The sequence below is a fragment of the Gavia stellata genome, chromosome 4 (assembly GCF_030936135.1).
Source record: "Gavia stellata isolate bGavSte3 chromosome 4, bGavSte3.hap2, whole genome shotgun sequence".
In the NCBI taxonomy this organism is placed as follows: domain Eukaryota; kingdom Metazoa; phylum Chordata; class Aves; order Gaviiformes; family Gaviidae; genus Gavia; species Gavia stellata.
In genome coordinates, this window is record NC_082597.1 from 11,785,612 (window position 1) to 11,800,405 (window position 14,794).

General features: G+C 37.5%; 1 protein-coding gene across 1 annotated transcript in view; it reads left to right on the forward strand.

Annotated features, from left to right (window-relative positions):
* The window catches only part of HGF (hepatocyte growth factor), a 56,467-nt gene that overhangs the window by 20,442 nt on the left and 21,231 nt on the right, over window positions 1-14,794 (forward strand). The window contains exons 5-7 of the mRNA XM_059816003.1: window positions 2,399-2,541; window positions 4,241-4,361; window positions 9,157-9,275. Coding sequence (XP_059671986.1) covers window positions 2,399-2,541; window positions 4,241-4,361; window positions 9,157-9,275 — 383 coding nt within the window. The remainder of the gene's footprint in view (window positions 1-2,398; window positions 2,542-4,240; window positions 4,362-9,156; window positions 9,276-14,794) is intronic.

A 14,794-nucleotide genomic window follows, 5' to 3' on the forward strand; every position in this document is an offset into this window, starting at 1 on the left:
TTGAAATGCTTTTCCCTATATTTTCTAATGTCCATAATTTCTGAGCAGAAATATTTTCCAGCAGGAAAATTAAATAATATTTTCTAATATGATATTTTCTAATATGCACTGACATACTACATTAACACATGCACACGTTGCAATGTCCCATCAGAAAAGTTTGCCAAGGGCTGTCTTTAGCTAAAAAAAATTGAGAGATTTATATTACAAGACTACAGAGGAAAACCAGAAGCAACAATTTTATAGGCAGCAGTAATGACATAAAAATTATTCTCTTCAAGCACCAAAAATAAGAAAAGCACTTTTAAGTAATGCTTCCATATTGCATTGACTAGAACCACAATGCGATTAACAGAGGTATTTTCCGCTTCAGTTAGTCCAAAGATTTCATTTATGGGAATGAAACATGATTAAAATGTCACACATCAGAATTTTCTTTTTGTTTCTCTCTCTTTCTCCCTCTCTTTTTTCAAATTTTTATTTTATTCATCTGTAACATAGGATTTGCCAAGGACAGCAGGAACCATACATTTCTATTCTGCTTTTGTATATAAATTAAATCAGTGTCTGTGTATAAAGACTGTCCCAAGTGCTTAGTTTAGTTTCCTAAGCTGCAAGTGTCTAGAGTCTTCTAAAAGAAGTTAGATGACATTTTATTCTTTTTTTTCCTCTAGAATATAGATATGTTTGAATTCCCACACCAAAAAAACCCAAACCACAAAAAAACCCACACTAAACCAAACCAAACCAAACAAAAAAACAACAGAAAAACAATTCCCAAGCAAACACCCAGAATAAAGTATTGGGCATTTTCAGAATAAAAGGTGCATTTTACTTGTGATATTTCCACCAGATTTTAAATATACTGAAGAAAAAAAACTGGAACAAATCTTAGAAAGCTCAAAAATTAAAACAATTTATTAAGTTGAATTACAAGTTTTGTGTGATCTCCTATGTATTTTGCTCAAGTTTTCAATTAACAGAAAAAAAAAACTTCATGGAACTGACCATAGCTCTGAATTTAATGTGTTTTTTAACTACAGAGATTTAGCTGCTGTTTAAGCATCATTTCAATGAAACTGGTAGTGAAGTGCCACTGGGTTTGTCTGCAATGTGCAGCCTGGGTGTGGTCATGAGCTCTTACAGTGGCATTGAACAGAACCAGCTTTGGGATTGGGCTCCTTACTATGGGGTTACCAATTCCCTAGTTTGTGGGGAAAAATAACTAGTATTACTTTTATGTATAAATATATATATATGCCTACGCATGTCTCTGTATGTCGGTGTGTATGTGAGGGTTTCTCTAGAGGTAAGCACATAATTTTACAGACAGCTAAGAACACAAAACCTTGACCCTGGAGACTTTATATTTGATGGACTGAGCATAAGCAGCAAAATCTCATACTGAAAATGTGTGTTAGGCAAAAAAATATAGTATTAGCTCACATTTCTATTAAATCACTAAAGAAAAACAAAGTGTTTAACATTAGCCTGAGAACCCCTAATCTAAGGGAAAAATCTTAAGGGGTATTGTTATTTAATAGCCCCTTACAGCAAAAGCAGAAAATATAATGAAAGGGAGAGCACAGTTTAAGTCAGCTAGGCCACTGTCAAACGACCTAATTTGTATGATAGCAATGATGAGTGGGTCTGTAAGTAGCAGACCCTAAGGTGACAATAGTGGGGCTTGTGGCAGGGCATGAAGCAAGAGAGCCATAGCGGGATCTGGCGAAATTTCTGATGCTGACATGCAAAGCAGTCCATGGTTTTGGGCAGTGAAAGCCTCTCAGCGTGGTGTGTCACACCACTTGGTCATGCTCACATGCTCCTGACGCTCAGTTCTAACTGCTGCCTGACCAGAGATGGGAAGAGGTTTCTCTGCTTGTGGGCTTTATGTAGTAGGTGCACACTCAGCCCAGCTGAGCCTGCTATATGTGCACAACATGCATAGGAAAGGCAGGTCTAACATGGCTATGAACCCAATGAATCTTTCCCCTATGCACCAAATACATTTTTCCCCCTTGTCCAAGGGCCTTCCACCATTGTGTGAGTAGTTATGAGAGCATGAAGGAGAGCGCAGCGAGGGCTGGCAGGGAGTGTGCTGCTGCCTCTGGCTCTGCAGCAGATAGTTGGCTCCGGACGCCCAAGGAATGGGAATAAAACTTGTTAGAGCAAGCTACGGGCTAGACAAATTGTCCCAGATTTAGGCCATTGATTGAGTAATCCTGACTGAAGATGTGTATTTGTGTATGGACAGATATTGGGTGTGTGCATTTATGTAGGCAGGGTGGAGGGAGAAGGAAGCAAAAATGTGATTGGTTTTAACTGTAAAAAATAGTATGATTAACACCGAAGTTTGCATGCTCTTATACTGTAATGATTGTCATTTTAAAACTAGCTTTTTGCCTTCGAGCTATCGGGGTAAAGACCTGCGGGAAAACTACTGTCGAAACCCCCGAGGGGAAGAGGGAGGGCCGTGGTGTTTCACCACTAGTCCGGAGATGCGCCACGAAGTCTGCGACATTCCTCTCTGTTCACAAGGTAACCCGGCACAGCTCATGCGGAAAGTTGTCTTTTGTGTGCTGACAGCAGGTTCACAGAATAGGTACAACGAAACAATAGTTTCAGTGACACTTGCTTATGGACTTGGAGAAAGAATAGGTGATTTCTCAGTAAGAATAACTCTTGTAGCAAGAAAAGCAGTTATTAGAGAAAGAGGAGATCTTGTTATGTTCCAGTACTCTGGAAGACTTGAACAAGCTTTCAGGCTCAGCAGCTTGCTTTCATGTCACAGAGGAGGTACAACAATGAAATTGTACTGATCACAGAAATCACCCTTTTTTCACTTCTTTAGTCCATAGTGAATCCATCAACAATTTCAGTATGACTATGTGATAAAATCATCTTGTGCCATTCTGTGGTAAAATCAACTTTTCTTCTTCTTTTTGATGAAAATACAGATAATGAATTGCAGGACAAAAGCTCAATTTGAGCATGCATTTTGTTTTTCAAATGGATACTGTAAATAAGTAAAACTTTTTATAAATTCAGTCCCATTCGACTTTCAAGTCACAGAATTCGGAAGATGCTTCATGTGTACCATTGCATTTGTTGACTTATAAGTTCTATTAACCTCCAAACTAAGCTCTTATATCTTGCTAATCAGCCAATTCAGTTCCAGTCAATCAACCCCTTTAAATTCTCAAGATAGGATGCCTTTAATTTTCCTGCTAATGTGTCATGTGCAATAGCTATGCAGTGGTGGAGGAAGAAAAGGGAGAGCAAGGGAGGGAGGAAGAGAGGGAGGAAGAGAATGATTTATAAGGAGCTTGAAAATCTATTAAGAGCTAACATTTAAAGATCAATTTAAGTGGGCTTCAAATGGGATAAGACCTGGAGCTCACTGCAGGATTAAGACTTTGGTAGCGGATATTTTGACTGAAGAGTGAGATCTGTAATTGCATAAATTAGTATTTACTAAGTGATCCTTCGTTACAATTACTCTAATTAAGGGGCACTTGAGAAATGTGTCTATAGTTAATTATGGTGAATTTATTTTATATTTTAAGACTTCTCATTCTAAATTATGAAGCATATTTTGTTCAACAGTGATTTCAAATCCCTTTGGTAGCTTTTGCCCACTCTCCCTCCACCCCCCGCTTTCCCAAACCAGGGCTGAAAATGTATCATAGTTTAAGCTGCCAAAAAGAATTAGTATCGAAAAGAAACAGTATCATATGTAGCTGAAAGTGCTGGGAATTTAAAGAGACAGACTGTACTGCATTGAAATTGTGATTCAGCCATTATTCTGTACTTAAACTTGTGCTGTAATTATACTATGACTTAGAGTGATTTAGAATAATGAATGTTACTTAGTTAGAAAATATCACCTCTAAAAAATACTCCTTCCTTAGATATGTCTCTCTCTCTGTTACTAACCATAAGGAAGGTTAAAAATCTGCTAGGAACATGAATGCATCTACCTGCCTTGAAACCATAAGTGTCCTATAAAGTGATACCAAATTTAAGCATCTGGATTAGATCTAAGAAAGAAATGCAATTCTATTCCAAAGGACATTTCCCATACCAACCAAGTGGTATCTAAAAGTTACCACTTTTTTGTACCTCTTTAGGTTAGTTTCAATTTATAACAGCAGGGATATGATTTAATTATTTTAATTTTTTTCTGTGCTACAAGTCATCAGCATAATAAATGACTAGTACCTATTTTTTTTCCTAGTTGAATGCATGACCTGCAACGGAGAGAGTTACAGAGGGCCAATGGATCACACTGAGTCGGGCAAGGAGTGTCAGCGCTGGGATCTTCAGAGACCACACAAGCACAAATTTCGTCCAGAGAGGTAACCTCTCCTCCCCGCCAAGCAAATCCATGTGGTTATAATTTGAAAACTACACACGTTCTGGAACCAGATGGGTAAAATCAGCATTAGCTGAACTGAAATTTATGGAGTTCACCAGTTTTAGTTGCTTGGGCTTCTGGCCCATGGTGTGTGCAGGCTGGCTACCGTCACGATGGAGATGCAGGATGGGGACTAGAGGCTATTTTGTGCAGTTCTGGCTACATCCCATGGCTGTGTAGTGCAGTGATGTACATGCGCTGCATTAATTGATCAAAAATTTCTCCCTAGCTTCATTGACAGTAAAAAATTAACCTCTGAAGGTTTCCGTATATGTTTTTGTGTAGCTTCAGTCAACTTAAAATACCTTAAAGTAATCACAAAGTAAATAATGACTAAAAGTCATAAATTTTTATTAGAGTTCTTAACACAATTAGTGAATATAAACTTGCAATATTGTTAAGTCAGAGCATGCTCCTTTTTTTAAATATTGAACAGCTTTAAAGCTGTAGCTGGTCTTCTGTTGTAATCAGGTTTAAGTATCTACTTTGTTTCACCAAAATGTTTACCCACTATATGTGTTTTTTCAGCCTGGGAAAGGAGTTCATTGTTCTGTTTAGCATTTTATGCACGTGGATTTCTATTTTAGACTTTTTTTCTTTTTTTTTTTTTTTTTTAATTTAGGTATAGATACATAATGCCAAAAGATGAGTCAGAAATAGCAAGACAAATTGCATCCCCGTTAGGGTTTGTCCTAGAGGGTAAAATTCACCCAACAACAAAGGGTCATCTATAGTACACCCTTTTGGAAGGATTTTGTGTGGGGGTTTAGGCCACACAGGAGGTCCTTTGTGTTTCTCTTAAACTGGACTAAAGTTTCATTTTAGTTTTTGTTTGGATTTTGGATTAACTCAATTTATAAAGTGGATTGAATAAACTTAACCTGCCAGAGGAAGACTGCAAGAATCAACAAACCCACAATGATTGAGATCTTCCACTAAAAGTATCTTTATATATGTTGAAGTGTTCCACTAAATAAAGCATTATTTTTATTCTCAGAAATACCGGTACTGGTAGAATTTAGAAAGCCTGATTATTCAGCAAAACATTAAGGATCTGCAGTTTTGGAGTTTATGTCATATAACCTCTTTTTCCTCTTGGCTCAGATGATCTGCTTCATGAATAATAGCAGGCTTTCCCATAGTTCTGCTACAATAAATATTTTGTATTAGCAGGCTGGGACTGAATATAATCTGTTTCTGAGTTTTGCCATGCACTTGCTGTGCATTCTAGAATAAGTCACAGAAAGAATTTTGTTCCTTGGAAGTGAAACATTTATAGAACTTCAGGGTACAAACAATAATAATTTTACTGTCAGGAAGAAATTTATTTTTTCTGTTGATTTTGGATTGTTTACAAAATGACTTTTCAGGCTAACTGCAATCTCACAAATGATTGCCTTCCTCCTTGAAAGATTTCCTTCAAAAAAGTAATCTTGAGCATTTTCAGACTGTAATAAAAATGCTTTTTTATCAAAAAGTGACCCATCCAGATTGAACTGATCTGTATGTGCTTTCAGAAGAGTTACTTGGGTCTAGTGCATTTCTAATACACTGATGTTAATGTCACTAAAGGTAGTGACAATTATACTTTGATTATACTAGCTTTTGAAAATGTTGTGGGCTTTGGTTTGTTTGAGTTTTTTTTAATAGTTATTTAAGTTTTTTAATAGTTATTTAAGTTGAAAATAGGAGAGGCGGTCTGGAACAAATGATCCATTAAAATACAGCAATCTCTAGAGAGGCTTATACTGTATCATCTAGGAGGAATGTGAATAACCTGGAAACCAGGAAGGACTAGCTGGACAAATTGAAACTTGTCTTCATTTATGGATTCATCCGTTGCATGATGAAGAAAGAGAGGTAAAACTAGTAATCTTTTCAAAAGCTCCAGTCTACTTGCTGTTGGACAATGTTTTCAGCTCAAGATGAATATATCTCACTTTTCCTTTTTGTCACCTCAATGAATTGTTCCACATTTATTCCCTTCAGAGGTCAGTTACTGAAGAGAATTGATAATACCTGTTTACTTAGATGTGATTGAAGCTAGCAGTATGAATCCCCCCAAACACCTCCTGCATGACTCATTTTTAGCTTTTAGTGGATGCAGAATCGCATTCTGAAGCTCCAGGTCTCTCGTGTACTCCTCACGGACAGGATTATGCCTCAGTATGGAAGGAAGATCACTGAGGATAATGAGTTAGATAGGCATAGAGCAGCATTGAGAAGCAATAGTTTCTCCTCATCTGCTCATATTTTCTCCTCAAAATCAAATATGCTGTGAAAATAGGTACTTATTGCATGGAGGAAAGTAGGGTTGAAGTGTAGTATAAGAATTGAATAACTGCAGGTATCCTTTTATTAAAATACTCATTTATATCTCTTGTATGAAAATTTACTTTATACAAAATCAAGTTTCCAGTCCTGCATGTCTTTTAAAGCAAAAAGAGGGGGAAAAGAAATATTGATGAAGAGTTTTAGACACTAAGTTTCAGTTTAGTTCCAGCAGAGCTAGAGATCAGCATCTGTCTCTTTAAAGAGAATAAAGTTATCTCTTCGTCTAACACTCTTTTTTTCCCACCTAGAAACTGAGAAAAAGTCTCGATTTTGACACCAGATGTGTATCCTAATGCTTCATTTCAGTTTCAGCAGTGAAGTACAGCTACTGCAGTTTCAAGGGGGGAAAAAAAAGAAATATGTAGGGTTCTGAAAGACCTTGGAAACCTCAGGCTCTTTGTTGGGTCTGTGCAAGAGGTCTGTGCCCAAGGGTACTGGGGAAGGAGGAGTGTGCAGAGCAAAGGGATGAGGTCTCAGGGAATCCTCTACAGTCTCACTGTTGAATTGTGTGGAACAGTTTGAAGCCCTGTTGTTTATCTTATCCCTAATATTTGTGTCTTCAAGGTGTTAGTTCGCCTTTTCTTTAGGAACTGAGGAACTGTTGCTTGCTGGATATGAAGGAAGGCAGAAGTATGCCTGAATTTTGTGGGAAGAACCAGTGACTGGGAAGGCTGTTATTGCTCTAGAAAAGGGCACAAAGATATAGTAGGTGGAAACATACAGTTAATGGACACTACTTCATCCCACAAAGACACTCGAACCTTGATCCGAGGACAACTGTTACATCTCTACTTAAGTTTCAGTTAGTAAATAATGTATTTTAGACATACTATGGGAAGATACCATATAATATTAGGAAGGACAGAGCATTCAGTGCTATGAAAGACACTTGCCTTCTAGAGAGTGAATTCTTTTTATCTCCAGGTGTTTTGTATGGTTTTTGGGAGCTATGACTGCAGATACCTTGCCGTTCCTGGACCCACCTTGGTTCCTGGGTAGTGCCATGCACTCTCCATTGCTGCATGACATGGAGCATGTGCTGCCAACATCAAAGCTCACCACTGCACCTACTGGCTGGCCAAAGCCATCTCGTTTTCTGTTGTATTATTAGCCCATTAACTGTTTTCTTGTGAAATCCTTGGACACAATTTGTTCCTTTACAGTTTGTCTTCTACCTAGCAGAAAACAGGGTACTGCTGCTAGATCTGAAACTAACACATTCTTGACTGCCCTTGAATTGTCAGTTTTGTGAGGTTTCTCCTTGGTGGTTTTGGTGGTTTGGGGTTTTTGTGGTTGGTTTTTTTTTTTTTTTTTTTAATTCGACTTAAATCCTGTCCCTGTCCCTTGTATAGATGAAGGAACCTGATTTTTCCCAAGGAATGGGAGATCAAGTTGCAAATTCACGAGTCAAAATTAGGATGATTGTTTGACAGAAAAAGCATCATAACAAAAACACAGGCTTATAAATCATATTTTCCTCCGTTTGTGTGAAACACATCTGCTTGCAGTTGTAAATGGGTTCAGGTTCCCAGGTAGTTAACTTCATTGTTCTCTTACATACTTTTCATGTTTCCCTCAGGGGCAAATCTACTTTTTGTTTCTTTTACAAATATGTTTCAATAAAACTGGAAAAACCAAGACAATTTGTATTTACTGGAGAGAAAAAAGTATGCATTTATCTCCTCTTTAAGTTTATAGATATTAATATAGCACATTTATACAAAAAGAACCTCCTTATCTTGAATATCTGCCTGATTGTTCAATGATGGCAGTAGGAACGTGGAAACAATTAAATGGCACAATAGTTTCAAATCTCAATGAGATAAAGGGAGACGGAAGTTAATTCCTTATTTTTCTCCTTTTTTTCACCAATGCTTGAAATGAGGGCATGACCTAGAATGAGCTCTATTACAAAAATGGAGCTATCATTAGTAACATAGCTATTCAAAATAGCTTCCAGTTTGAACCCAGGGCTGTTGCACTGAAGAACCTGTTTTCTTAATGAGTCCAGCATGCCAGGCAGTGTTTATATAATCCACACTTAATTGGGCTGTTTTAAAAAAATGAGTGGCTTTAGAGTCTGGTCATCAGTTGACAGACACAAGAGCAAGAGTTTAGCAATTAGCAGAGTTACCCCATCCGGTGTCCTGTGCATTAGCACAGCAGGGAATCCGCTCAGCAGAGGTCTGATTCTGCTGCATATTTGGAAAGGGATTTTATATTATTAACTTTCTAATAGTGTTAAAAGAGTATCTGCATCTATCTCACAGGATCAGACCCAATGTTAATGGTAACCGGTTCTTGTTTGCCTCTGCTGAAGACCGTCCTTCAAGTACTTTGTACAAGCCTGTGCAGTGTTGCCAGGAAGACTTCCCTGACACGTTTCTCATTGTGGTTTGCAGATATCCTGACAAGGGCTTTGATGATAATTACTGCCGCAATCCTGATGGCAAGCTGAGACCATGGTGCTATACTCTTGACCCTAACACCCCCTGGGAGTTCTGTGCAATTAAAACGTGTGGTGAGTTCAAGCAAAATTTATTACTTCCTTTTCCTTTCCAAAATCTGGACACAGATAGTTCAAGCAATATAGGACCCCAGCTAGTTCATTCATTGCACTTCACTGACTTTTAAGACGTAGCTTTCAAAGAGGATCTCCTATAAAGACATTATATTTAATCTGGACAGGAAATAAAAGAATTGTGTGTTACTTAGCACTGGAATATGTGTATAGCTTACATACAGGAAATTGCATTAAAATGTAGGAAAATCAAAAACTAAAAAAGTGAGGCAACATCATCACGAAGATGTCATGTACAGTATTTGGCCATGCTGGGCATCTGCATTACAGTTTGGGAGTAGGTGCACACCTTCCTTACTCAGAGCCCCCTCTGTCAACAACTGTTCATTGCTTTGTTTTCCACTTGCACATTGTGTGGTACTAGGCCTCGGTTCCTGCACACTATTCAGCCTTGTGCTGAAGACAGAATTATTAATTTCCTCATGGGTTTCTCTGTGATATTCAGCACTCCAGTATCACAGCACTCCACAGGCAATTAATTTCTTTTTATCCATCAACTACAAGATGGTGGCTTTTGTTATTCTCACTTTACAGACAGGGAATTGAATCAAAGTAACATTAAGGTATACAAATATTGGATGCCCACTTTGAGATGTTTTAGTTCAGAGTTCTTAGAGCATTCTGCAGCATGTTCTATCTTCAAAGCCCAGATCATCCTAACTTTGATGGTAACTCTGACAGCTCTGTTCTACTGATAATTATATGTCTTAAATGAGCAGTACAGGGACAATGAGGAAGGTAAAACTATTGGACCTCCCTTGAAAACTTGGGTAAAGTAATTTTGCTAGACTTTCATGGTAATTCTGGGGCTGAAGCAGATGGTAGAATTAAGTTCTGTTGGGACATGCTTTAATCAGGAAACCGAGATTTCCATCCCTAAAATTCCTTGACTCATTCACAGCTTGTGGAATCTACAGGTGATAGTCTCCTCCCTCATCTCCCATGTTTTTCGTTGCCAGATTTGGGGTCCAGTTTTTTGCCCTTACTGAATTGACAACATGTGAAATAATCAATGTACAAGCATGATATTAAAGGCAGTCTCGTAACACCTAGGTGGATTTTTTTATTCTCTTTAGTCAAAATACTTTGTTTATAACATCTTGGGAATAAAGGCAATTTCTGAAAACAAGGCATGACTTTAACTGAATCCATACTGTAGAAGCCTGTCAGCTTCATGTGCCCCAACCCTGTGGCAGAGCCTCCAGGAATACAGGCAGAAAAATGAAAACACTATTTTTGGATTTTCCGTGAAGTAGAGGCAAAGGGAAGCTTCTAAAACTGCTCAGTGAAACTCAGTGTCATGTTAGCTCATGAGAAAGTCAGTTGCTCTTAGATCTGCAGTTTTTGAAACTACAATTTCCTTTGTTGTCCTGCTTCAATTTTGACCAAAATTAAGTGTTAAAAAAAAATCCTCAAAACCAGACACTCTGCTTTTCATCTAGCTCTAAGTGTCACATCAGTAGGCTTATGTCATTGTAAAATTCATTTAGCTCTCTTGGGAGGAGGATAGAAGAAGAGAATAGATTCTATTAAAAAGAACAAAAAAAGATCACCTGGAACTGAATTTACGTGAGAATTCAAAAAAGGGAAAAAAAAAGAAAAATAATAATAACCATAAAAGGAGTGATTTTTAATGACTGTTTAATAATCCAAAGGTTAAGTAAGAATATTCTTAATGTAATTCCTGATGTGGTGTAATTGAACTTATTCTGCAGTAACATATGTTGTTGTAAATCCAGTATAAGGTAGTTAAAATCAGCAAAATTATTCCACTGCAAAAAAGTGAGGTTAATTTGCCACTTTGGGTAATGTCTAATCAGGTTCTCCAGAGGCAGAAGAGGACTACTCTTGTTTTGTTTCAGGCACCCATTAAGTCACACCCATGTTGAAAATCTTGCCTGTTAAATATGGTACTAATTCATGTGATTGTATTTAGAGTTATTGATAATCTCTGATAATGGGGAAAGTTCAGTCTTTCACCATTGTGAACACAGTCTTTCTCAGCTCTGTAACTAAATCGCCTTTCCAATTTTTTAGTTAATTCATTAAGTTAGGGGTTGTTGTTGGTTTGGATTTTTGGTTTGAGTTTTTTGGGTTTTTTTTGTTTGGTTAGTTCTTTTTTAAACTAAACTGTGCTTCCTACATTTCCTAATTATTAGATAATATATGAATCATATGTAGCATAGTAGATCTGTTCTTTTCCCCTGGTAGAAGTGTTTTGATTACGAAAAAAATATTCCTAAGTTACAGCTGACTGTTTCACAAATGCAACTTTTATAAACCTTTATCCTTTGGCATTTCCTGAGCTGATGTGTCAGTGTTCTGAGGATTCACATCTGGCTTTGTTGGTCACGTAAGCTTACAATCCATGCAACTTTCAGTATCTACAGTCTGGCCTAAGCTTTATAACACAGCTGGGTGGAAGATCTTCTGCAAACTACTGTAATGTCACCTTTGTCTACCCAAGTCACAATTACAGTCCTGAAGAAAAGGTAATGATCAAAATGAAATTTTAAAAAAAACCACATTGTAATGATTTTAATGTTGTGATGAAAGCCTTTTGTCTCATTTCTAAGCAAACGTTGACTGAATTAACTAGAAATTTTTTCTTTTGCATTCAGTTAGAATGTATTTTAACATCAGTGGAAATTTCACATGCAAAACTGTATTTTCACTGCAGAAAACTGTAGAACTTTGAAAATTACTGAAGCAATCTATATAAGGAAGAATACAAAAGTAGTGATATTGAAAGAGCTTAATCCAGCAGATATTTTCAAAAGATGTTTAGCACAGGCATATGGCATTGCCCTCTACATAAGATGTGATGCTGCTCAGTGCTTTCCTTTATAACCCAGCGAGGAAATTTATTGCTGATATTACTGTTTTATCACCAGCTTGGTGGCCAGAATACCAACACAAAATATCAAAACCCTGTTTTCAGCTTTCTGTCTTTCTTGAGGCACATAGAAAAACTGTTTTCCCACCTCTTAGCAGGGAGCCCAAAACACTAGGCCATTCTGGGTTTCAGTGGCTGCTTCATTTTCTGAAGCTGTGGCTGTGTGCAATCTCAGTACACTAAAAAGCGAACATCATGAGTTATATGTCTTTATAGCTTTGTGGTTTGGATTCTCACACAGGTTTTTAATTCCTGTGCTGAGGACTGTTTATATATTTTACAAGAAATACTAATTAGAAAAAATGCTTTGCAAATCCAAGTCCTTGGACCATATACAAAAACGTAGGTGTCCTCTCTTTGGGGGAGTGACCACAAGGCAGCATGCTGCTTGTGGCTTTTGCTACATGTCATGAGTGCTAGTATGCTCTATAGCCAAAATGCTGACAACAGCTCATATACAAAATTTTCGGCAAAAAGTCAGTGGAAGGAAGCATTCAGAAAATAAATATGTTTTTAAGACTGAAGAGACAGGAGGGCATTGTAACTTTATTTCCAAGCACAGAAGGCAGCATAAAACATGGTGGCTTACAGCCAGGGCTGTGAGAAAGAGATGACAGGAGCAATTAGGGATTAGAGATGGCTCAAGCTGCAAAAATTGGATCTGGATTAAGACTTCAGGGACCCCAGGATTGGTTTGAAGTTGCTCACATATGTGTCTGTGGTTTTGGCTTGAGACAATTTTTAGTTAGAAGAGAGGATAAAAGTACAACTATAACAGCAATAAAGAAGTGTAGGATGGAATGAAGAAATGGAAGCATTGACAGCAAACATGAAAAAAGAAAATGACTGTTACTTTGGCATGAATGAGGACATGGACTACAAGGAAGACAGGAGTGGAGAGCTAATACTGCTTTAAAAAAAAAAAGAAAAAAGGATAGCTGCACTTCTGTGGATGAGCTATAGGGCTGAGAGAGGTGCTGAGGCACAGAAATGAAGCTACATATGTCAGTCGTTCAAGAGCTTCAGAACTATATGGAATTATTGTCGTAAAAACAGTGTTTGGTTACTGCCTACCTGATTTCCAACCAACCCAGCTGATTTTACCATGGATTTAGCCTTTGCTGTCAGTACTCATAGGCAATAGGCAGGGGTGACTGAAGCCCAAAAAGCCCTGAGAGAATTCAATAAGGGTCTGGGTTCAATGGGAAAGAGAAAGTAATGAAACAGCAAAATTGAGAATCTAGGTATAAAATGCACTATTGCAGTGCGCCTACAGATTTTGGAAAGGCAAAGAATCACCAATATTAGAATAGTCATTCTTTAAAAGCAGAGATTTCAACTGCCCATTTGAATGTGAAGTTCTGATTAAAGGGTTATTTGTTGAATCATATTATGTAAACAAATAAAAGTGCCACTCAGTTTAAGCTTAATATTTATGCAAGATAAAGATGTTTATAGAAAGGGTCAGTGAAAAGAGACTGATGTTTAGTAGTCGATGAAGTGTTACCTTCCACCTCACTTCACACAGAGGCATAGCAGAGGTCTAGCATTCATTGTGTATGCAACAGCTGAATCTACATTTCCTCAAAAAAGATCCTTCTCAGATCCTTTTCATCATTTCTATGATAGTTTTGAAAGTGAGATTTAAGAGCTCTGAACCTGCAGAGATCCAGATTTTTTTTTTAATCGTTTAAACTAAAAATGATTTGGATTTAAAGCCTAGTTGTAGCTAATGGAACAATGCGGAAAGATCTCTGTGCTCAAGGACAAACGAACTGTAGGTTTGCTGGTTTTAGGTGACAATGAGTTCTTCAGTACTGTGATTCTTGAGCTTGGGTCTAATTTATTTCTTCACTTTCTCATATGTTTTTTGAAAAAAACCCCAAACACTAGAAATCAGTGGGCTTTTTTTTTCCCCATTTTTCATGTACTGTGACATAGTATGTTGAAGGAAACACATGGAAAGAAAAGAACTGCCACTATCATACTGCCCAGAACTGTAGATCTTATTGCTGGAGGTAGGGATGCCTGGAGGCAGTGTAACTGAGCATGAACAGCTTCTCCGCATAAAGTCACTCAAGTTTCTTATTGACATTTGCAGAATAGCATGGATCATGTTTACTGAGGACTTTGCTGTATTTAGAACACTTTCTTTACTGGGTTAGGCACCTCTTATCTTTTAAAATCTACTTTTTAAAATCTTCTGTTACAAATCAGGGCACATTTTCCTTTTGTTGACTGACACACTAGGAAAGACATTGAAATGATATAAGCTAAAGTAGTCATTTTCCTGATGAAGTAATTTAGGACTCTGCTTCTTTTCCAACTATGTCTTTTTCCAAAAATACATAGATAGTATTACCATGAAAGAACATGAATACTCCAGCAAAATCCCTACCTTCTTTTAAGTCAGTAGGAGTTTCACCATTGACCTAAAATTTGTGCAGGATTTTCTTCTGGGTCATTGGGATTAAAGACAGAAATAGTACTCTAACTGGTTACTTTAGCGGTAGAATGACTCAAGGCCCCTGCTGATTACCTCATGCTGGCATTACTGTGAGAA